General features: G+C 41.4%; 1 protein-coding gene across 1 annotated transcript in view; it reads left to right on the forward strand.

The window, feature by feature from the left end:
• The window catches only part of VAPB (VAMP associated protein B and C), a 57,907-nt gene that overhangs the window by 11,429 nt on the left and 22,128 nt on the right, over positions 1–24,350 (forward strand). Inside the window, exon 2 of the mRNA XM_036094397.2 lies at positions 15,617–15,769. Coding sequence (XP_035950290.1) covers positions 15,617–15,769 — 153 coding nt within the window. The remainder of the gene's footprint in view (positions 1–15,616; positions 15,770–24,350) is intronic.

The raw sequence follows: 24,350 nt of genomic DNA on the forward strand, positions 1-24,350 counted from the left end.
TTGCTTTTTCTCTTCACATCTCCTCTTCCTGCAGCCATCTCTATGTGTGAGTGGTGCCCATATCCACACAGTTGACCAGTTCAGTGACTCAGAGAGCCCATGACTCAAATCTGCCCCTTCTTCCTTGTCCCCTCTGTGGCTGCCTCATTCCCCCTGGATGACTGTAATAGCCTCTTGATTGGCCTTCCTGTCTGAGTCTTCTCCCTTCTCTCTATACCAGTGACACTTTCAAATATGCAGATCTGAGCTCATCTCTTGCTTGCTTAAAATCATTAAATGTCTCTCCATTGTCAAAAGAATGATTTTAAATTTTTTAGAAGATTTATTTATTTATTTTAGAGAGAGGGAGAGAACGAGTTGGGGGGAGGGGCAGAAGGAGAGGGAGAGAAGCAGACCCTGCGCCGAGCACAGAGCACGATGTGGGGCTTGATCCCACGACCCTGAGATCATGACCTGAGCTGAAACCAACCAGACACTCAACCGACTGAGCCACCCAGGCCCCCCTAAATTTTTTTTGTAAGGTTTTATTTTTAGGTAATCTCTACACCCAATGTGGGGCTCGGACCTACAATCTTGAGATCAAGAGTTGCGTGCTCCACTGACTGAGCAAGCCAGGCATCCCTGAAGTTTAAATTTTTTAACAGGACCTGGAAAATCATTTTTTTTTAAAGATTTTATTTATTTATTTGATAGAGACAGAGATGGAACACAAGCAGGGGGTGTGGAGAGGGAGAAGCAGGCTCCCCACTGAGCAGGGAGCCTGATGCTGGCTCAATCCCAGGACCCTGGAACCACGACACGAGCCGAAGGCAGACGCTCAATGGCTGAGCCACCCAGGCGCCCCTGGAAAATCATTTGGGCCTGTTCCCCTTGATCCCCTGTCTTTCCTTCATCTGTGTTCCAGCCTTTCCTCCTTCCTGGTCTAGGGCTTTGCAGAGTGAGTATGTTCCTCGTCACGTCTGCTGCCCCTCCCACTTCCCTTCAAGGCTCAACACAGCTTCCGTTCTTGGGTCACTCTCCTGTCACTCTCCACTCACATGTGTCTGGGTCCATAGCCCACACTTAGTAAGGTGTGTTTGGTTTCTTGACTCCCCTCCTCGTTAATCAAGGAGATCTGTGCCCTTTCTGGACGACGTGTCTGTCCTCCCCAGATACCGGCGCCTGTGCTGTGCGTGGCACGGGGCAGGGCCTCAGGGCACTCACGGTGTCTGGGCATCAGAAGGCTGAGGAAGGAGAGAAACGGGAGAGAGAGGAGGGACTCTGTCTGGTGAGGGATGGTGAGACCCACCAGTAAAGCCAGTGGGAGTAGCTGATCCGTGTGGGCACAGTGCCTTCCACTCAGAAGTATGTACGGAGTTTCTACCCTGTGGGGCACTGTTCTCTCTCCTGCAGACTTCTCTCCTCACCCATCCTCACCTCCTGTTTCAGAGCCAGAACTGGCTTCTCACCCTGTGTTCTTTACCCGTTCCTTCCCCGTCACGTATGGTATCTTGCTCCATTAGTCAGCCTATTCTGGTGTCTCAGATTTCTCTTCTACTAACTCCTGCCCTGTGCCTACAAACATGCTGAAGTGTCCCCTTCCTGAAAAGAAATCGCATTCCCCAGACCTTCCCCCACTTAAGTGAATGCCCAGTCTTCCATCACAACTAAATTTCTGGAAACAATGAATCTCAATTACTGGTTTACGTCTTCACTTTCCTTTCAATTCTCAGGCCTTACCACTCCACTGAAACCATTTGTAGTTCACCAGGTTTCTGTCTGTGACACTTACTTTTGACTTTTCTGGTGAACTGCCCACCTCTTTATCATTTCTTTTACTGGGTGTTGACATTTCCCAGGCTCTTTCCTCTGTCTTCTCCACTTAAGTGCCATTCTCTTTATGTTTTCTCATTAACAGTGCTTTCAGCTGTCACTCCTGCACAGAAAATTTCCAAATCTGTATCTCCAAGCAGGTCTTTTGATCCCTGGGCTATGCCTACTAGGCATCCCTCCCTGCCTGTCTGGTTATCATGAAAGCACCTCAGACTCAACATTTTCCATACTGCATTCAGGATTCATCCACTTGTTCCCATCGAGTGTTTCTTTCATATCTTGGGATGGTCCTTGCACCGTGCTGGGTTATCTGGAAGTCCCAGACTCATCTTTTATCCCCCTCCCCCTTCTTCTCCACCTCAGCACCCTCTGCACCACGGTGTTTCTTTTATCCCCACTGCCGTATCCTGAGGATAGGCCCTGTCCCTTCAGGATTATTGCCCCATGTCCCAACTCTGTTTCTGATTCTCCCTTCTTCCCCCACCCTTAAAGCTCTTCTGTGTACAGTTTTCAGAGCTGTTTTTCTGAAATTGAAATCTGATCATGCTATTTCTTTATTTTAAAGCATTCATTGGCTTCCTAGATCTTACAGGTTATTGTTCAGAATTCCTAGGCCAGGATCAAAGTCTTTCAAAATTGGGCCACACTTTTTCTCTTCTTAAACAGTGTCAGCTTTCATTTTCCATTTTAAATGACTATTTATAAGCTGTTTAGAGTAAGAAACCCTCACACACACGCACACACACACACACAGACACGTGCAAACACATGTCTTAGTTCTGGTTTATTCTACATGCTGTAAATGCTGTCGAGGCAATCGATGCTTTCAGAACCCATGTCAGAAAAGAGAGGCCCGGTTTTCTCCCTCACACCTGTCTTCCTAGAATTATTTTTAATATTATTCCTTTCATATCCTCATGCTTCCATGCATTTCTCAGCTTCATTCACTTCCCTCATATCCCTTCTGTACCCCTGTGACGTCCCCTGAAGGCCCCGCTTTGATCACACCACACGGCTCTCACCAGGGCTTTCCTGCAGCTCAGAAGGTGGGTTCCTTCATCTTTTCAGACTCCAGGACTTCCCTCAGGGTTCAGCCCCCCACCCTTAGCTTTAGTGCAGCATTCAGTGCGATGAGAGGTAGTGTGCAGCCCACCAGTTCAGAGGTGAACTCTGGGGCCAGACTGCTTGGATGTGAATCCTGGACCTGCTCCCTAAAAGTCACATGACCTTGGATAAAGTATCTAACTTCTCTGTGCCTCATGGTCTTCGCTATGGGGCATGTTAGGAGTAAATGAGTTAACACACGTGAAGTGCTTAGAATAGACCTGGCACAATTTTTTTTTTTTTTTTAAGATTTTATTTTTCATTTTTGTGTAGTCTCTACCCACAACGTGAGGCTCGAACCCATGCCCCTGAGATCAAGAGTCATATGCTCTACTGTCTGAGCCAGCCAAGTGTCCCAGACCTGGCACAATTAAACGTTAACTAATATCACTATCATTTGATAATTTCTCTCTCTCTCTCTCTTTCTTCCCAAAATATATCATCCTAGAGCCTCAATCCCAGATTCTTATTTCTTAATTCTGGATGGGTCCTGGAGTGGTTCCCCAAGCATGCTTACTGTCTTCCCAGGGTTCTGGCAGGAGGAGCAGAGCCGTCTCTGTAGCTGGAGGGCTTTAGCACAGGACCTGGACAGTTCATTCATCAGGTACTTACTGAATGCCTACAGTGTGCTAAGTACTGTTCTGGATACTTGAGAGACCAAGGTGAAAAAACTGACAAAACCTTTGCCTTAGCTCATCTTCTGGTGGGAAAGATGGGCACTAAATAAAAAACCAGGAAAGACATATAACATGGTGCCAGATAATGGGGCAGTGGAAGGGGGGGTCGTTGTGTAGAGGTGAAAGGGGTTTGGCATTATATTAAAGGGGTTCTGTATTAAAAAGGGTGATTGGAGAAGGCCATGTCCCTGAGAGGGTGATATTTGAACTGAGACCTGTATCAAATGAGTGTGCAAGCCATACACACATTTGGGGGAAGACCATTCCAAACAGGGAAGGGCAAGTGCAAGGCCCCAAGGTGGCACTGAATTTGGTGTATTCACGGAGCAGCAGCAAGATCATTGTGCCTGCAGAGGAGTGATGGAGTGGCTCAGGAGATGGACTCAGAGAGAGAGGAGGAGCCTTCCTGGTAGGCCAGCCGCAGGACAGACTTGGGATTTTGTTGTGGGATGAGAAGCCATGGAGGATTCTGAGCAGGAGTCCGTTTTTAAAAGACCACAGTGTGAAGTAGGGAGAGTAGGCTCTGAGAGGTGTGAGATTGTGAGATGGTATGTGTGCAAGCTGTAAGGCTACTGCATGAATCCAGGCCCAGAGTACACGAGAGACCGTGGCTAGCACCAGGGTGGTGGCGGTGGAGAGAATGTGGTGAGAAGTGCTCCGATTCCAGATCTGTTCTGAAGGTAGAACTGGCTGACGGGTTAAATGTGGAGTGGGGAAGGAAGAGAGGAATCTAGGGTAATTGCTTTTGGCCCAAGCATGTTAATGAGTGGTGGTTCCTTTTCCTGAGATGGGAAGCAGTGGGTTTGGGGGAGGGGAGTGGGATTTAAGAGTGTTGTTGCAGCTTCAGATGCTTAATACACTTGCAAGCCGTGATCAAGGGAGAGGACCAGGCATGGATATAAATTTGGTTACCATTAGCTTATTAGAATATGGTATTAGAGGGATTCCTTTTTTTCAATTGAGAGATTAGGAAGCCTTTCCAAAAGAGAAGGCATTTGAGCAAAACTTTGAAGAATGAGTATGATTTCTAAGGGCAGAAAAAGGGGGAAATAGAAGGTATTTTTCATCCAAGTCTCAGAGCCTTTTTCCCTGGTCCCTGGTTGAATTTGTCTAAGAAGCTGCTGACCTGGTTGATAATCTCTTTTCACTGGTATAGCCACTTAGGTTCTCTGTTGAAAAGGAAACCAGAGCAGATTACATACTGACTGATAAACCATATTCTGCTATTCCTCATTGTTCACAAGTTGAAAATGTAAGGTGAACCCTAGAGGTGCAGAATGCTACATGTGTTTTGCTTCCCTCTGTGTGTCTGCTGTGCGTTGGGATGTGTTGATTTTGGTGTGGAAGCTTTTCCCATGCCATCATCTTCACTAAAGATTGAACATTTTGGGGGAGTTTTTACTTCTACTGATACTGACCTTATGCACTTGACTTGAGCTGTTAATTTATAACTTAGTCAAGTTAAAACCGCAGCTACAACCATGAGGAATTGGGACCCCCTTGCTGTCTTACCACTCATATCCCTCACTTGGGCATAATGTCTGTCTTGACTCTTCTTGCTTTGTGTGAAAAAAATGAGTCATGTTTTGCCACTCTCCTGTTTAGGTGGAATTTTATTTGGAGTGGAATATCGCTTATCTTTTTATTTTCATGATCACTGTAATCTTGTGATTATTTTGGTCTTCTAAAGAGAGAAAAATTACTAGATATTTGTTACAATGGGATAAAGATTGTGCCTTGAAAAAATTCAGTTTATTAAATGGTCTAAGATACTTTTAGAACTGATATATAAAATTCATACTAGTCAGGTGTACTATTACTTTAATCTTCAGCTGTCTACTGTAGTCTGTCTTAGTGCTGAGTATAGATAGGATTATGCAGTTTCAGCCTTTATATAATACTTTTAGCTATTTTTCTATTTAGAAAAAAAAGTGTTGCATTAAAGAAAAGTAGTCACAGTATTTCTCTCTGAAGGGGTAAAGGCTTCTAGTCTTCTAACAATAGACTTTGTAAAAAATTTTAGGTTTGGGTTTTGTCTTAAATTAGTGAGACCACTGCTACTTTAAACATGTTTTTAAATGATAACCTTGGTTTTTATAAATTACACAAGAATGCCTGTTGATGTAGGTATATTGGTTTTCAACAACTCCATAATTCAGGATTCTAGTATTTTTTATATATACAAGGCATTCTGGGTAAGAAGAAAATGATCTCAAACATTGCCTGGATCTGACATAAACTGCACGTAGCTTTCTTTATCTGGAAAAACACTTAAATACAGAAAAATACAGATAATGTAATAAATACCCAAATACAGAATAACTAAATGTTAATTTGTTATACCTGTTTTAAATCTTTCTTTAATAAGTACACTTTGCTAAGAATTTGAAGACATGTCTGCCCATTTTTGCTCCTCTCTTTTCTTTACTCTCCAGAGGAGTTTAGTGTGAACTGCTTCCACAGTTATATGACTTCATGTACTATTATGGCCAAGTGTCCCTTAGCATGCTTTTGAGACCCATCTCCTGTCGAAATACAGGTCTGGTTAATTCCTTTCAGTTGTTGTATAGTATTCCTTTGTAAGAATGTAGCATATTTACTAACAAGAGTTCTTTGTATAGTCTGAATAATAATTGCTTATCTGTTAACATAAGCTACAAAGAGCTTTCAGTTTCCTAAGCTGTTGTTTCCAGCTGTATGTCTTTTTCGGTAGCCTTCCTGAGTTTGACCTTAGGCCTTTCACAGTGCTTTTATCTATTGAACTCTTACACTACAGTAGAGTGCCTTGTGGTCTAGCTTTCCCACCCATGGAGTTGGTGGCCGACTGACCTTTCTTTCTTTCTGCTCCAAGGCAGCTAGGAGACTAGTGAGTTGAACAAACAGCCTGAAGGTTTGGTGGCGTGTGTTTCAGTCAGGCTGGCTGCTGGTGGGCCTCTGGTGGTGTCACCAGTGAGTATTCTTGGGGTTGATTTCTCCCGCTGTAGTAATGGGTATGACGTGTCTGTCTCCTGAGGATATTCTGTTTACTTTATTAATTTAGAGGTTACTTTATTAATTGAGAACACTTTGCATTCTAAGATTTCTTCAGGAAAGGGATGTGTCTATGCAGGGTTCTTTATGTGTGGTTATTTCAAAATAAGAGCTACACAATTAGGCTTTCTGTTGAAATATTGGAATCCAATGTCTGCCATTAAAAACACATTGGTTGCAAAGCTTTATTTTTTTTCTAAAGCATTGATTTAATATGTGAGCTAACAATTCAATCAAGAAAATAGATTAAAAAAAAAAACTTCTCCCAGTGTCCTTACTCTTGAATTCATAGTTATTTAAGAGCTCACCCTCTTTGAGTATCTGTTACTGTATCTTTTTTTCATTTTTTTTTAGAGGGGGGGCGACTTTAAACAAAATTATCATAGAATAATAATGATGAAAGTATTATTGACTCAAGTGAACATTTTTAATACGTTCATCCTGTATATGGACAGCATGAATTTATCATGACTTCAGATCCCAGTTATGGAGTAGGCATCTGTTTATAGGAACCGTGCCAGGATCAGAATTGAGTTGCCTTTAAGGAAGTCTGGCATTCATTCACTCTGTACACACTTATTGAGCCCCTTTACTGCTTGGGTTGACTCAGGGCCTCCAGTGATGAACAGGACGGGCACAGCTTCCTCTTCCACGCAACTTTACTCTAGGTAGGAAGCAGTCAGGAGAGCAACGTTTGAGCTGTCAGGTGACAGAAGTCCTGCGCTGAAGGTAGAAAGGGTGATAGTGCTGGGGAGGGGGGGCAGCAGCAGTCTTGGGCCTTCATTCACCCAGAGCCTCGTTGTGCACACAGGGGAGGCATGCATGAAGAGTAAAACTATTGCTTAAAATAGTTAGGATCATGGTGTGGCCATTCATTCATTCATTCATTCACTCAGAAAATGTACTGAGTATTTTGCTTTGTGTCTGGAAATATGCTAGATGATGGTGATCAGTAGTGAACAAGAGGGACAGAAATGTCTCTTTCATGGAGTTTCGATTTTGGAAGGGGAAGACTTACATAAACAAGGAAAAAAAATGTGACGATTGGTGCATTGCAGATGGTTAGGGAAAGCAGGAGGCAGTAGGATACTCTAATGGAAATAGACTGCCAAAGGATAAATTTTAAAGACATCTGTAAGATATCCAGCAGACTTTACTTCATAGTGTCCATTTCTCCCCATTCCTATATACTTTTCCTGTGCTCGGAGTCTGTTGTATTGAAACCTCAAACATGATTTTATTGTCTTAACAAAATCCATCATCAGTCCTAGGGTGCTGGAGACAGATTATTACCTTCCCAGAAGGTAATCTTTTCAGAGCTGAAGTGAAATATGGTAAGTTGTTTTTTGGAAGTGTTGAAGAAAGGAGAGATACTGTACCTAAATTGTGTTTGCAAAAATATAAAGTAATACAGCTCTTTTTATGCAGAGTGAAAAAAGCTGTTGTGGAGCCAATAACTTTAAGTTTATATCTGGAAAGCTGAGACCTGATAGATTATATGTCAATTTGGTATATAAGTTATTTGGTAACACATATAGTTTGAGTTTCAAAGTATTGTAGCTACATTAGGAACATACTACAAAGGAAGGATGTGTATTGCTAACACCAGAATTTCATGAACTCCAGAGGCGCCTGGGTGGCTCAGTCGTTAAGTGTCTGCCTTCGGCTCAGGTCATGATCCCAGGGTCCCGGGATCGAGTCCCGCATCGGGCTCCCTGCTCCGCGGGAAGCCTGCTTCTCTCTCTCCCGCTCCCCCTGCTTGTGTTCCCTCTCTCGCTGTGTCTCTCTCTGTCAAATAAATAAAATCTTTAAAAAAAAAAAAAAAAAAGAATTTCATTAACTCCAGAAAAAGGAAGAAAAGCAATTTCTTTGCAAAGCATCTTTCTTCATGTATACGTGTGTGTGTGTGTGTGTGTGTGTGTGTGTACTTCATTTATGTGTACACATATAAAATATATAAATATTTCAAAATTAATATTTAGTATCAGAAATGTTGGGGTGCTTCCAAAACTTAATTAATACAAAGTCCAAATACTTTTTTCTCCTCCTTTTTTGAAAAAAAACAAAAGCTCTGTTTTTTAAAGTAGTTTCAGGTTCACAGCAAAACTGAGCAGAAGGTACAGAGTTCCCATATACCCCTGGTCACACATGTGCACAGCCTTCCCCCACTGTCAGCATCCAGTGCCAGAGGGGTACATCTGTCAAAACTGGTAAACCTACGTAGATACATCATTATCACCCAAAGTCCGTAGTCTACATTAGGGTCCAGCTTTGGTGTTGTACATCCTGTGGGTTTTGACAAATACATATAATGACATGCATCCACCACTGTGGTATCATACAGAATAGTTTCACTGCCCTGACAATCCCCTGTACTCCACCTATTCAGTCCTTTTTCTCCTCCCAATTCCTGGCAACCACTGATCTTTTTTAGTTTCCATAGTGTTACCTATTCTAGAATGTTATATAATTGAAATCATACGGGATATAGCCTTTTCAGATTGGCTTCTTTCACTTAGTGTTATGCATTTAAGATTCCTTCATGTCTGAATTATGGCATGATAGCTCATTTTAGCACAGAATAATATTCCATTGTCTGGATGGACAACAGTTTATCCATTTACTTACTGAAGGACATCTTCGTTGCTTCCAAGTTTTGATGATTATGAATAAAGCTGCTATGAACACTGATGTGCAGGTTTTTGTGTGCACATGAGTTTTTGACTCCTCTTAGTGAATACCAAGGCTTTCGATTGCTGGATTATATGGCAGGAGTATGTGTAGTTTTTTTTTTTTTTTTTTAAGAAACAGCCAAACTGTTCCAAAATGGCTGTGCCCTTTTGTATTCCCACCAGGAAGGAGTGTGGGCTCCTGCTGCCCCCCATCCTGGCCAGTATTTGATGATGTCAGAGCTGTAAATTTTGGCCCTTTTGGTGTGTGTTGGTATCTCACTGTTTCATTGTTTTAATTTGCAGTTTCCTTTTTTTTTTAGATTTTATTTATTTGATAGAGAGAGACACAGCAGGAGAGGGAACACAAGCAGGGGGAGTGGGAGAGGGAGATAGAAGCAGTCTTCCCGCTGAGCAGGGAGCCCAAAGCCGGGCTCGATCCCAGGACCCTGGGATTACGACCTGAGTGGAAGGCAGACGCTTAACAACTGAGCCACCCAGGCGCCCCTAATTTGCAGTTTCCTAATGACATATGTTGAACATCTTTTCATTTGTATATTTTTCCATTTGTTTATCTTATTTTCCATCTATGTATCTTCTTTGGTGAGGTATCTGTTCAGATCTTCTGCCCATTTTTTGTGGTGTTCATTTTCTTACTGAGTTTTAAGAGTTCTTTGTATATTTGGATGACAGTCCTTTATCAGATAGGTCTTCTGCAAATATTTCCTCCCAGTCTGTGGCCTGCTTGTCTTCTCATTCTCCTGACAGTGTCCATTGCAAAGCAGATGTTTTTCATTTTAATGAAGTCCTGTTTGTCAATTATTTCTTTCATGGATGGTTGGTACCTTTGGTGTTGTCTCTGAAAAGTCACCGCCAAACCCAAGGCCATCTAGATTTTCTTCTGTGTTACCTTCTAGGAGTCTTACAGTTTCTTGTGGTGTGTGTGTGTATTTATATTCATTCTGGTTAAATTGAGTTGCTGAGTAAAAATGAAATGATATATTTACCCCTTAAAAAATTCTGTCCTGTTGTTTACAGATGGGGTGATAAGATGTGCTTGAGGTCACACAGATAAACAAGGCCAAGATGGAGTTTTGAGTTCACTTGGCAGTTTTCCCTCTTACCTTTTACAGTCACTGGGACTTGAGCGCTTAACTTACTCTTTTGTAAAAATGGTATTTGCATTTCCTGAAAGGAAGACTGTTGTTGGTCTTTTTCTCTCTGGGTCTCTGAATGAACGAATGAGTGATTACAGAAAAGAGGTACAATACTTGCACTGTGCATGGATTGGTAAAATGTTTAAAGATTTAATGGAATACTTTTTTCTACAAAGCACTCTTGTGTTTCCTTCATGATAAGTTTATCCAGCCATTTTTGATGACGTTTTCAGTACTTGGAACCTGACCTCTTACCGTTGAGAAGTTTGCTGGATTGTGACCTTCTTTCCTTGGCCTTTAAACCAGCACTTTATAATTCCAAGGCTCCATGTTTGTAAGACTAAAAAATTAACCATTCCTCCTTTCACCTTTAGTGCAATGCATACTTCTGCTGGCTTTGTAGTCTCTGTATTCTTTGCTTTCTAAGACAGGTGAGTTCCAGATCTTACTGTTTGAAAATACACACTTCAGAATGACAGTAAGTCACGCCTTGGTGGAGAAAATAGTTTACACTGTGCTTAGCTTTATCTAAATTCCATTTAGAGTATGCCAAGGAAGTATACCCAAGTTAGTCATTGCTATTCGTGAGCATCTACAAACTCAAGAATTTTCACAGATGAGTATGCATAATATAGGGCATAAAGAATATTACTCAAATTGTTAAGAAGAAAAATTAAAATGTTAAAGATTATCCCTAATTTCTCCCAAGTTCATATTGCTTCATTTTTTTGGCCTTCATTTCACGTTTTAGATCCTTAGTTCCTAGTTTTATATAAACATTATCTGAAATAAAGAATAGAAAATTGGAAAGAAAAATGATTAAAATTATGTGCTGTGGTTCTCGAGGTACCAAATCATTTTTTTCATTTCTTGGAGGAAAAAAGTCTAACTTTTGAAGGAGATTTCATTTGTAAAATTGACTCTTTACTTTATAAGCAATGTTTAAATTCATTGGTGATAAATATGCATGTTGGTATAGTAAAATCCCATTTTTTACATAATGCTTTAATGGAAATGGCAGTTTTATGAAATGAAAGTGACTAGTAAAAATCTGAATGATGCTCATAAGCCCTTACATCATTTTTATTGAGGTTTTTGTATATTCTAATTCATTAATACAGGGAAAAAGGAGATCACTAACGTGGTTTATTTCCTATAATTACTCAAATCGAGTATAATTTATTTTCAATAAAATTCTTAGAGTACATTGCCCAGGGTGGGGAGAAGAGGGCTGGCCTGTTTTTACAAAATGTCTAGATTTTTACTCATGAGACTTTGCTGTTTTAACAATGTTGTTCACTTGCGTGTATTTTCAGTATAGTTCCCTCTAGATTTTTACAAATAAAAACCTATGTAAGTGCAAGAAATCCCAAACACTTAAAGGCCCAGGATTGAGTGTTGAAGGAGAAATCTGGATTATTTATTTATCCTACTTAATACTACAAATATTGTTTGTCTTTTAATGAATTAGACTACCTTTTATGTGATTTATAATGTGAAACATTATTTATATTACTATGTAATAAATTAACTGGAGGGAATTTCCAAAAACCACTTAGTGTTTACAGTTAAATTTGGTTTATTTTTGTGGAATACCTAGAAGAAAAGGTCAGTGTAAGGGATAAACAAATACTTAAATTTTGGTGCGCCCCTACCCCCAACTTCTTGAGGTAGGGCAAGGAGGAAGAGACACTACAAACTGAGTTGGAAACAAGTAAATATTCTTAATTTCATCATAGTGAAATCTTGCCAACAACCCTATTTTCTGCTCAGTATACTTCAGACCACCATAGGAAAATCTGTAATTTTTTTGGATGTAATTGTGGGCCATTACGAATTCTTGGCATTCTCATCTGAAGATGCTTCCATGTTCTTGAGACAGAATTTTGTTGAAACTAACAACTTCAAGTTTATATCTGGAAAACGTTAAGGCCTGATAGTTTCATAAATCACCATCAGATTGTCAGTACCCTCCCTCCCAGCCCCGCTCCCAGGGTTTATATTTGAAAGCTCATTCCTTTTCAGGTGTCTCTTTGTGTAGACACACAGCTTGTCTGTTTTCTTCTCCTTTGCCCCAGCATTGTGAGCTATTTGAGCTGGAGCTATGCTTATGTGAGTTCTTGTGATTGGCAGTTCTTCTGTAAAGGCCAGGGAATGTGGACATGCGTGGTGTGTATGTCATTTGTGCATGCATGAGTGTGTGTGTGCGTGTTTAATTGCTGTCTTTGACTCCAGAAAATCAGAGGTGTGTTTAGCTGTTCTTTTTTCGTTTTACCATTGCTGAAGTGATCTCCACTCTTAAGCAAGCAGAGAGTCTTTTGGGGGGGTAAGTCAGATTGTGTGCTTTGTGGAGAGTGGAAAAGGGTAGAGGCGCAGAGAGCTGCTGCCTCCATAAGCCCCTAAACATGTCTCAGCACCAGGGATACTGTTTCTCCCTTGATGCCCAAAACTTGATACAAGGACGGAGAGTTGTCAGCATGGGGCTCTTCCTCATTGTAGCTGAAAGTCTTCTTAGGCCACAGAGTACCTGCCCTCTTGGGTAAGCTTTTGGTTCTCAGTAAGGAGATGACTTTGAGTGTAGTGAGAGGGTTGTTTGTGATGGGCGTCAGTAGGTGAGATGCACTGCCGAAGATGCTTTTACCCATGTCTGGCTACAACTGCACCTACAAAATGCCTGATCCCACAGGGCCAAAGGCAGGGCTTATTAGAAAGATAATCAAATGGAAGCATTCTCTTAGGCATGTCATTCTTGAAGGTCCCATTGCCCATGGAATGAGAATAAATTCTAGTGTAAGTAACTTAAAACCGTCAATGAATGACCCAGTAGTACAGTTGATTCTGCTATAATGCAACATATGCATTCCTAAAAATCTCCATACCACATAAAATAGCAGGATAAACACTGTAGGACTTACAAGAGGGAGATGAGGTTAAGTCCACAATGTTCAAAAACTTTGTTGGTCATATACACACACACAGACAGGAGCCTAATCATGGTTTTACACACATTAAATGGGTAGGAAATACGGTATTGTATTTCAGTAAACATGGCACTTCACCTTGAAGAAGACATGAAGTTTGCCTGTGGAGGTGGCATCAGGATAGTTGTAGTTTGTGAGTCACTGTCCAGTGGAGGAAGGAGGGCAGATGGTGACTCTGGCTGTGGGTGGTTGTGGCTGCCAACCCACAGGTGAGCTGAGGTAGCTGATAGGGGTTGTGGTGTGTAGGGGGTGTATTTTGTGTATTTCTAGGCAGCTTGGTTCAGCTGGATGCACTTTTCTGTGTTCATCTAGCATTTCTTGTAGACAAAATCATGCATAAGCAAATGTGAAGTTTGTTTTATGCTCAGATTGTCCCCCTAATATGCACATCAATCACAGTGGAACAAATTCACGATTTCAAACTAAGCTTTATGGCAGAACTGGCTATAGTTTATTTGATTTTGGAACTGAGTCCCTTTTCCTTTCCTCCTTTCCATCATTATTGATTTCTTAATTTATATTTAAGTTAAGCCCATATCAAATTGATTTTTTATACCCTGAGTGCTTCTGAAGGAGAGAAAGTAGCCTGAGATTTTAATTTTGCTAGTGTTTATCCATCTGGTAGTTTCCTCCTTGGTGAATGTCTTTGCCTGCCTGCCTGCCTGCCTGTCTATCGTCCATCTAGATACACACACACTGAGACCTTTGCTAGATGCTTGGAGATAGAGAATGTATTCTGTATTCTGGAGATACAGAAACTGGTAAGGTATCGTCCTTATCTTAAGGAGCTTAGAGTCTCATTGAAAAATTTTCAAGGCACAGATTTGAATGTCTTTTTTGGGTTTCCTTAGGGAGCGGATGAACCAACATTATCTATTTCTTGGTTTGTGAACATAGGAGCACACAGACCTTCCCACCCCACCTCCTACTTCTTTGTAAATGTAGAGATAGGAGTAAAGAGCTTGTCTGGAGGAAACTCAAAGATATCATTGATTTACATGGTGAAAAGATGTCAATTTGAAAAGAGGTTGAAAAGGACTTAGGAGGTCTTGTAGTCAACCCTCCCACTGACTCCTTAATAAACCTAGTAGTCAGGTATCCACGGTAGAGCAGTAAATGGAAAAAAAGCAAGTTTCAGAGTAACGTGACTAGTATGATCCCTCTTGTCCCCCTCCCGGTACATGTGTGTACGTGCTATTTGTATAAGCACAGATGATGTGAGAAGATCTCCCGTAGTAGTCACCTCAGGGGACAAGGGAAAGCTTATTAACTTCCTCTTTATACATCTCTTATTGTTTGGCTTGTTTTAAGAAGCATGTTTTACTTTTTTAATTAAAAAATCTAATAAAGTAGAAAATGAATAAATAATAATAATAAAAAATACCCTCCGGGCCCTGAGCTTTGTTTTCATCTTCTCAGTAGCCTGCGTAGTTATAAAACTGAACATGACGTTCCAGGTGTGGGCTGCCTAGCAGGACTCCGACCTTGCTCTAGTTAACGCTGTATTGGGGGGGGGGGGTTCTGTGTTTATAGACCATTAACACCTTAAAGTCTTTTTTACACCTGCTACCCTTGGCACACTCTGCCCTTGGTAATTGTGGGACCCAAGTTTAATCCTTCAGATTCTGTTAGAGGTCATCTTATTGTGGAAATCAGTATTTAACATAGGTTAAGAACTGGTCTTGGATTGGATTCAGGCTGCCTGGTTCAGATCCTAACTACCTACCACTAACTAGCATGAACACTTAGACAAGAAACGCATATTCCTGAGTCCCCGTTGTCGTCGTCGTCGTCTTCTTTTTTTTTTGTGGGCAGCAAAGCAAAGTTTATTGAGCGATAGTCTAAAGCTCCAGGAGAGGGAGGACCTGAGAGGGTTGCCCGAGCCTCTGTTTTCTTATCGGTAAAACGACAATAACCATAAAGTTGTGAGGTTTCAAGGAGAGCCTGGATGTTAGAACGCTTACCTAGATTGCCTGGTAGTGTGACGAGAACGGGGTGAATTTCAGATGCTGCTGTTAGTGTGTTAACGTCAGTTCCTTTCTCCCATCCATGATAGTGAGCTAGTTTTGGATCTTGAATCTTCCCTTAACTATATACCATATCCCTCCTGATCCCAGAACATAAATCAGTCAGTCTTCTAAACTTTCCTCACAAGGTCTCCAATCAGTCTCTGCCTCATTCCACAGGTCCCTTCACCGATGTCGTCACCACCAACCTAAAGCTTGGCAACCCAACAGACCGAAATGTGTGTTTTAAAGTGAAGACCACAGCACCACGTAGATACTGCGTGAGGCCCAACAGTGGGATCATCGATGCAGGGGCCTCGATTAATGTATCTGGTAAGTCTGGAGACTGGAGGTCAACGGGGGGGGGCTAAAAAGTCCCGCTAAAGCCAGTAGGATTTCTTAAAGTTTGCATTTGGTATAGCAAAATAAGACAATAGACTTCTCCCTGAACCTGCCACCCTCTGATTGAAAAGCTTAGTGGGTCCCACTCACCTATTGGTTTTCCATAATTAAAGCCTCTTTGGTTTAATGCTTACAGCCTTCTGTGCCTTAATAGTTACAGCAAAAGTAAAGTGGTAACTTTAGACTTTAACTTTACTTCAGAATGAGTTTGGTTTTCACTCCCTTGAATTTAAATCTGCCCTTTGGCAATAAATAAAAAAGGGCTAAACAAACTTAATTTTACTCTGTGGGAGAATGCTAAATGGAGTTATTTTCTTATTTAAGGTAAATGGTTTCTGACATTAGGCTTGTGTCATTCCCAGTGATTGGTAACTGCACTTTACTGATCGTGAAAAGCTCAGGGAGGTGAGGACTGAGGAGACTGGACTATATCCAAGGGCGAAAGTTTTGTGCGTGTCTGATGGGTTTTTCCCTTACGGTCTGAGAATGCATATATTTTCCAAAGTCCAGCTTTTGAAAAGACGCTGGTAAAGTGCCCAGACTGAGAATTGGATTTTAGAATTAAGGAGATGTAAGTGATGGGTTTGAGTTTAAATGTCTTTTAGAAATGGAATAAACTTTCAGCTCATTAGAACTTCTGGATCCAAGATGCCTTTTGTATTTGTGGAGGAGCTGTGGGGGAGTGTGTGTTTATCCTGTAAAAATCAGGAGACTTTGTGTCACAGAGGGTTCTGCATCATTAGAAGCTACTACTCATTGAGATGGGTACTTGACTGGCTTTTTCCATGACAGATTTTGATTGTGATGCATTTGGCTATTCATTTGACACCTAAAAGAAAATGATTCACCTCTTTGGAAAGATATAAGGTGTTTCATTATCTGATCATTTCTGTAAACTCTTATTCCCCACATCCATTGGTTTCTCTCATTATGGTGCTCCCACACCAGCTATCGCCCTGTGTGCTTCTCTCTGAGGCTGCAAGACCTGATCTGGGCACTTGAATTGGGTTGTTATTCAGGAAGTCAGAAGGGTGAGAGCCAGATTTTATTGAGGGTCTCCTTTGTGCTGGGCCAGCACACACATTATCTCATATAATTTCTGTTATTTGGCCTGTGAGGAATGCATCATTACCTGCCTTGTACTAAGAAGGAGACCGGTGGCTATAGGCTCACGAACCTAGCAAGTGACACAGCCAAGATGTGGATCACTGTGTCTGGCTCCGAAGCCCAGACTAAAGTGTAGCATGCTGGGGAAGGGAAAGGGTCTGAGGTGTTGGCATTTCTGTACCCCTTGGATCCATATGGTTTCAGTTTTTCTGCTGAAATCGGGGGCAGCTGAAATCTTTATTCCCTTTTATTGACTTTGGTTTTCCTCTTGATTTCTTTGCCCATATCAAATTTGAGCAAGGTTGTCAGTAGATGAGAATTACAAATTTTCAGGGTAAGTAAGGGGCAGCAACATAGTTTCTGAATAAAATAGTCTCAACAGGCAGTTGTCCAGTGTAGGTGTGCTTTCCAGTATGAAATACAAATGTGTGTATGTCTCTTTCAGAAAGATTCATCCCTCCCCCAATCATAGGAATGGTTGTTTTGTTTTTTGTTTTTAAGATTTTATTTATTCATTTCTTAGAGCACGGGAACTGGGAGGGGAGGGGGGGAGAGAGAATCTGAAGCAGACTCCGTGTTGAGCATGGAGCCTGATGTGGGGCTCGATCTCATGACCCTGAGATCATGACCTGAGCCGAAACCAAGACTCAGATGCTTAACTGACGGAGCCACTCAAGTGCCCCTATTTTTATTTTTTTTAATTAAAAAAATTTTTTTTGGAATGTTTTTTAAGGTAATAACCCTGGGCATTTGTTTTGATTTATAATTCCCTGCTTAAGGAAGACTGAAGATTTTGTGGTTGTGGCCTTTCTTTTGCAGATAAGAACGGAAGGTACAGAGAATGGGTGTGATTATCTAGGGCCACATGGGTGATTAGTGGCAGAGCTGGTACTTGAAACCAGCTTTGCTCCTGACTCGGTGGCTCTTCTGTGATATGAAGCTGCCTCAACAGTGTTAGGGGGTGGCCCCACTTACAAATGAATATAAAATTTTACATAAAGTACCATGGTTCTCAAAATGTAATGTACTTGGGGGAAAGTAATTGAATAATAAAGTGCCCGTGTGTCTACAGGCCTGACTCCTAGATGAAACAAGATTATGTTTGCACATGAGAAGGGCTCCCTTGTTATTATTTGGTGTGTATTTTTCGCACTGCTTGAGGTGCACCTGGGTGAAGCCAGGTGTCGCTGCATTTCTGGGACAGCATCTTCAGTTGGCAGAGGATGCTGGCACCCATCTGCTGCCGTTTTCTGTGCTGAGGGACCAGTGTATGATGTATTAGACATTCATATCTCAAGGTAAAAAGCACTGAGCTTTTTAATTAAGGTCCTCTTAAAATGCAGCTATATGATGACATCTTGGTGAGTACGTAGAGTTTCTAGGTTCCTTTGGGAGAGAAGATACCCTCAGGACATGAAGGATACCAGCAGAAGGCAGTGCAGATTGTCCACAGGCCAGGTGTACACATGGCCACGTTTGGTGTTACCCACTCTCCTCCGAGATCACTAGATTTGAGGTCTGGGAACCTGAACAGAAAGCTTAGTTGTGCTGTTTAACCTGTTGGCCGATCTTTGTCCAATCTATTAATGTCTCTAGGTTCTAGTTTTCTCATTTGTAAAATGGGAGGAATAGTATCTGCCTCACAGAGTACTTTCCAGTGCTGTGTTAACTGAACACATGGCACAAGAGTGGGATTGTGTTATCTTCCCCACTAGCTTTGATAAAAACTGTTTTTGTTGAATGTGGATTGTACATATTTGAATTGCCTTTTTAGAAATAAATTAATTCCATTTTATTATTTGACTTTTTCTAATTTTAAGAAGAAATGTGTATTTTTTCTTTCTATGATATGCATTTGTTTTCTAGTGAAAAACCACTAGTGAATTTTCAAATATAATCTATAAAAAGGTGGCCATCAAATCAACTTAAAATACTACCAGCATTGCCCTGTCTACCACACAGAATGTCAGCGTACCCGCAAATGACATGCCTAGTACATTATTTCTCTCCCATTTCTGAAAACCCTTGGGATGTGCTAGCTATTAGGGAAGATTATAAATCATTCTTTGAGAGAGGGGGGCAGGGAGGGAAAGAAAGAGGAGGAGGAGGAGGAGATCCACCCACATAGCTGGCCAGAGGGACTGAGGTTCTGAAGGCACACAGATCAGGGTTGTATGGGGGGCACGTGGGGAGACTTTGTAGCTGTTAGGTACCTTTCTGACACACCCTGTGAAACTCTTCTTAGCTTTTAGGTAGGCTTGATATATTCAAGGGAGCTTACATTGTGTGTCAAAAGTCCAGACTCTGACCTATCATGTTACTTTCTCCAGAAGGTAGCAAATTACTTACTGAGTCCTTAAAAAATAACAGCTCTGTTTTAAAAACTTAGGTGGTAAAGTAATGGTTGGAAACAGGCATAACCTAGTCTTTTTGTGTCTGTAGGTGAAAATGTGTGGATTTCCCAAAGGGATGGTTTGAGGTCTGGTCACCTGGGTCTAGAATGGGAGTCCTTTTCTTTGTCCTTTATGTAGGTGCTCATTTCATCTCATCTCATTCTTCCAGTAGCCCCTTCTGTGGTTTGTGTCTGTTGGATGAGGAGGCAGTGTAGTAGGTGAGGGGGTGCAGAGTGCTTTCTGTCTGCATTAATTGGCCCAGAATGCCATGGTTTTGGCCCTTGCTCCTTGATACACACCATCTACTAGAGATGGTTTTGAATTATTCAAATCTGGACCTCAGCAAAATAGCTACACTTAAATGGAGATTGGAGAAGCGGAGATTGGATTTTTCCCCCCCTGAGATTTTAAATGCAAGGAAAATAGAACTTTTTGAATTAATGAATTGTTTGAAGCAGTGGGGGGTCTCCGCATTTGTTCTAGCTTTACAAAATTAAATCTATTTTCTGAACTGTCTGGTGGGAAAATATTTTTAAGGTAGATAATTTCTGAAAATGTCTTTGTGGTAAGCTGTTAGTGGTTGTGGATTTTTTTTTTTAATACTGCAGTTTAATAATGAGGGAGTTTTCCATTAATATTCCAACCATGTTTGCCAGCGGATACAGCAGGTGAAGTGGTAAAATTATGGGCCCATCAAAAATACTTATGCTTCCTGTAATATGATACTAAGTTTAATATTTTTATAACCTTCACTGAATTCTAATTTCACTAAAGTAGCAAGCATGCTTCCATTTGCAGTTCAGTTATGCACATTGGTTGCCTTTGTACCAAGCAAATTAGAAATGCAAAATATCTGTATGTGGGGGGGCATTGGAAAGAGTCATTAAAGATACCAGTATTTGGGCACAGATACACTGTACTAAGTGAGCCCTCGGAATTGAGAATGGATTAAAGACAAACAAACACAAATCTACTAATGTCTGAATCAGTATTTTAAATTAAAATTCAAAGAATTAAGGAGCAGTGTTCACTTCTGACACACAGTCCTTTCCAGCACTCCTTTCAATCACATGTTAAAGCATAAAGTTCTTCCAAAATCCTGAGGACAGAGAATTCATATCAGCAGCTCTTCTTGGATGGAAACATTGGTCAATTAATGTAATTGGGTAGTATTGCAATTGATAATTAATCCTTTTAAGATTTTGCTGACTCAGTTTAATGGAGCTGCTTGCCTGCCCTGGACCAGTCAACCTTGGGCTATAGCTTTTAGGTGATTAGCACCAGCGTATAAGTGCACTGCCCTTAGAGAAGGAAGCCAGGCATTCATCTGTCAAGTGCTGATAGCAGAAGCTAAATTTGGGGGGTTTGGGCATCTTAACAGCAACATTCTTCTTTGTTTGATCATTTGCTTTGGAAGCCTCTGATAAGCAAAACCTTTTTATAAATGGTTTTCATGAACCAAGTTTATTCTTCTCAGATAAGAACGACTCACATTCATACCTAAAAGATGTCTTTAATCTTTTTCACCAGATAGATGAGAGATTCTGGTTTTTTACAAAAGGAAATTAATAAAAATTCAGCCTAATTATGCTTTTTAAAGATTTTTAAAAATTTTACTGTGATATTCAAGTTCCTTAAGAATCCCATGTTTCACTTTGTAGGAGTATGACACAGTTTATTTAATTTCTTTACATTTTCTTTTCTTTTTCTTTTTTTATAAAGATTTTATTTATTTGGGGCACCTGTGTGGCTCAGTCAGTTAAGTGGCTGCCTTCCGCTTGGGTCATGATCCCAGGGTCCTGTGATGGAGCCCTGGGTCTGGCTTCCTCCTCAGTGGGGAGTCTGCTTCTCTCTCTCTCAAATAAATCAATCTTTTTTTTTTTTAAGATTTTATTTATTTGAGAGTGAGAGCTCGCAAGCGGGAGAGCAGAAGCAGGGGGAGCAGCAGAGGAAGAGGGAGAAGCAGACTCTCCCACTGAGCAGGAAGCCCCACCTGGGCTTCGATCCCAGGACTCTGGGATCATGACCCAACCCAAAGGCAGATGCTTAACCAACTGAGACACCCAGGCGCCCCTATTCTTTACATTTTCAAAGATCATGATCAGGATGACTTATCAGGTACACTGAACACCTCACTTAGTGGACAGTAACTTCAGCTTTCTGCAGTCACTGAGGAGCAGAAATTAAGTTCAACTTTGGACAAGCCAAGAGTTATGTTCTTTTCACTCATTATAGTTTCTTGCATATTTATTTATTTATTTTTAAAGATTTCATTTATTTATTTGATAGAGAGAGAGAGAAAGGGCACAGAGGGAGAGTGAGAGGGAGAAGCAGACTCCCAGCTGAGCAGAGAGCCTGACATGGGGCTCAATCCCAGGACCCTGAGATAATGACCTAAGCTGTAGGCAGACCCTTAACCGACTGAGCCACCCAGGTGCCCCAGTTTCTTGCATATTTAAACACTTGAGCTCTTCATCTTGACTCTCTTGTTTACTCTTGCTTTATTTTTTAAATTTTTAAGTTTTTTTTAAAGATTTTATTTATTTTTGAGAAAAAGCACGTGATCACATGTGGGGGGAGGGGCAGAGGGGAAGAGGCTACCCACTGAGCAGGGACCCCAGGGCTCAACTTGATCCCAGGACCCAGGGATCATGAAATGAGCTGAAAGCATATGCTTAACCAGGTGCCCTATTTTTAAAAATTTTTTTAAACATTTTATTTTTAAGTAATCTCTATACCCAAAATGGGGCTTGAACTTACAACCTGAGATCAAGAGTCACACACTCCACCGAGTGAGTCAGCCAGGTGCCCCTTCTCTTACTTTAGACTGTTAGCCTTGTCCTGGAGTCCGGCCCATTATAGGCCAGAACGAAGTGAAAGGGCTTTGGGAGGTAGCCACAGTGAAGGACTGGACAGGAATATCCCAAAGGGTGAGTAGGGGAAGAGGGTTCAGAAATAACAGCAGGGGACTGGAATGACTTAAGCCTCAGGGCAGACAGTTCTCCATATTCTAGTTGATCAGTCCCAAGAGCCATGGCTTGTAGGTCTTTCTAAGCTAGAATATAATGGGTGTTCATAATCCCAAGAGTTAATCAGAAAAAGGCTATATTGTATTCCATTATAAAGTATTATAGAAAACAGGAAAGTATGTTGGAGTTTTTTAAAAAAGATGTATGTTTTTAAAAATGTTTATAAAAAAGAGTGAATGAGGCCTGTTCTTTGGTCAGTGCTGTGCATCTGGCACATCTCATCTTCCAGTGACACTGAGGTACATTTGTACTAGTCTCTGCACAAATAAGTCAACCAGACAATGAGGAGTTTGTTATCTACGATGGGCTGTACTGAATTGGAAAATCCTATAGAGAACACAAAGATAATTCAATGTTAACTTACTTATAAGTAGATGAAATTATTTGCCTGCTGGATTTGTCATTCCATCCATAGGACCCTGAATAGGCAGAGTCCCGGAAAGCAGTTATGTTTTCAAGATTTTGAGAATCCTAAAGGAAGTGATAAATTTATTCATGATAAGGGTACACAGTCTACAATTCTGAGTTGCTTTGCTTTTGGCTAGAATTATTTCACCTCATTGTGGTAATACTGGTCTTTTAAGCTGATCAGGCTCTGGCTTGTTTCTGATTAGCTTAAAAAAGTAGAGCAGGAACTACATTACTACACCATCAATGCAGTTTGGTAGAGAATAGCCTTTTGGTGGCACACAGGCGATCAAAAAGGAGAAAGAGGGGACAGTTGTGATGCGAAGATTGGAAACTGCTGTCTGAACCCACGGGTAGGAGAGAGTAGCTCCGGGAGGCAGGACAGAAGGGAAGCCAGATGGTTGCGAGTGAAAGAAGGCTTCCTCTCTTTGTGTTGCCCCAAGGAGATTTTTAGAGGGAGCATGATTCAGGAGTGCTTTGAATGTTGGAAGGGAAGAAGGTACACACCTGTCAACCAATGAAAAACTAGTATCCAGAATGTGAGCTATCAAAACATGAAGTCCTGGTCTCAGTCAAATTGGGTAGAAGGGCAAACATGTGGCAAGGAGCTTAGGCATCTCAGTCAACAGTGTCCACTAGTAGAATAAGGTCCCCAAAGAAGAATGAGGGTGTGAGATAGCATTCTGGTAGGGGCCACAGTGTTAGGTGAAATACTGAATACGCGTTCTCCAGGTGTGGTTCCTGGGCTGGTAGAATCAGGATCCTGTTAGAAATACACGTTCTCAGCCCCACCCCAGATCTGTTTGAATCAGAAACTCTGGAGGTGGGTGGGGTCCCACCACCTGTGTTTTAACAAGAACTCCAGGTGATTCTGATGCATGCTGAACCCTGAGACTCCCCTGTTACCAAGTCAGATTGGTGGGTTAAGTTCTGGAAGGTTGGTATATTGAGATGTGAGTAGGGCAAGAAGACCAAAAGAGACGTGCCAGGTAGGACCGACATGATAAGAAGAGACTTTGGTAATGACAGAACACCCTGTGAGTGGGAGTGTGGCCAACAGATGTGTGTACCTGTTATGGGTCAGTACCGGGAAAGCTGAGGAGACTGGGAAGAGTTGCACTGATTGTCTTTCACTTGGGAAATAGGGTTTTTTTGTAGGAGGGTTTTGGTCTGAGGAATATGGTAATAGTGAATAGGGTGTGTCGGGAAGATTAAATTGACAGGGGTTATAGGAGCTGTGCAGGGTGATTTGATGGGAGACACACTGGGAGGAAGGGAGAAGAGCTCCTAGTTGGAGAAATCTAGACGTCAGTGGGGGCCTGAGCTGTGATTGTGGCCATGTAAAACGAGGAGAGAGACATCTCGAAGGTAAGATCCTGAGATTAAAAAAAATAATGAAGCATGTGCCATGCTGCTTGTGAGACTATCATTCATTTGCTCTGTTCACATTATGATGCAGATGAAAGTGATGTGTAACTTTCGTGGGTTCTCCTAGGAGGCTGCTGTGCTGCGTTTAGTGAGGTCATCATTTCTCTGAGGGGGGTGTGTGTGTGTTTAGTAACATATATTCTGCAT

This window comes from Halichoerus grypus, chromosome 10, assembly GCF_964656455.1.
Source record: "Halichoerus grypus chromosome 10, mHalGry1.hap1.1, whole genome shotgun sequence".
NCBI classification, from domain to species: domain Eukaryota; kingdom Metazoa; phylum Chordata; class Mammalia; order Carnivora; family Phocidae; genus Halichoerus; species Halichoerus grypus.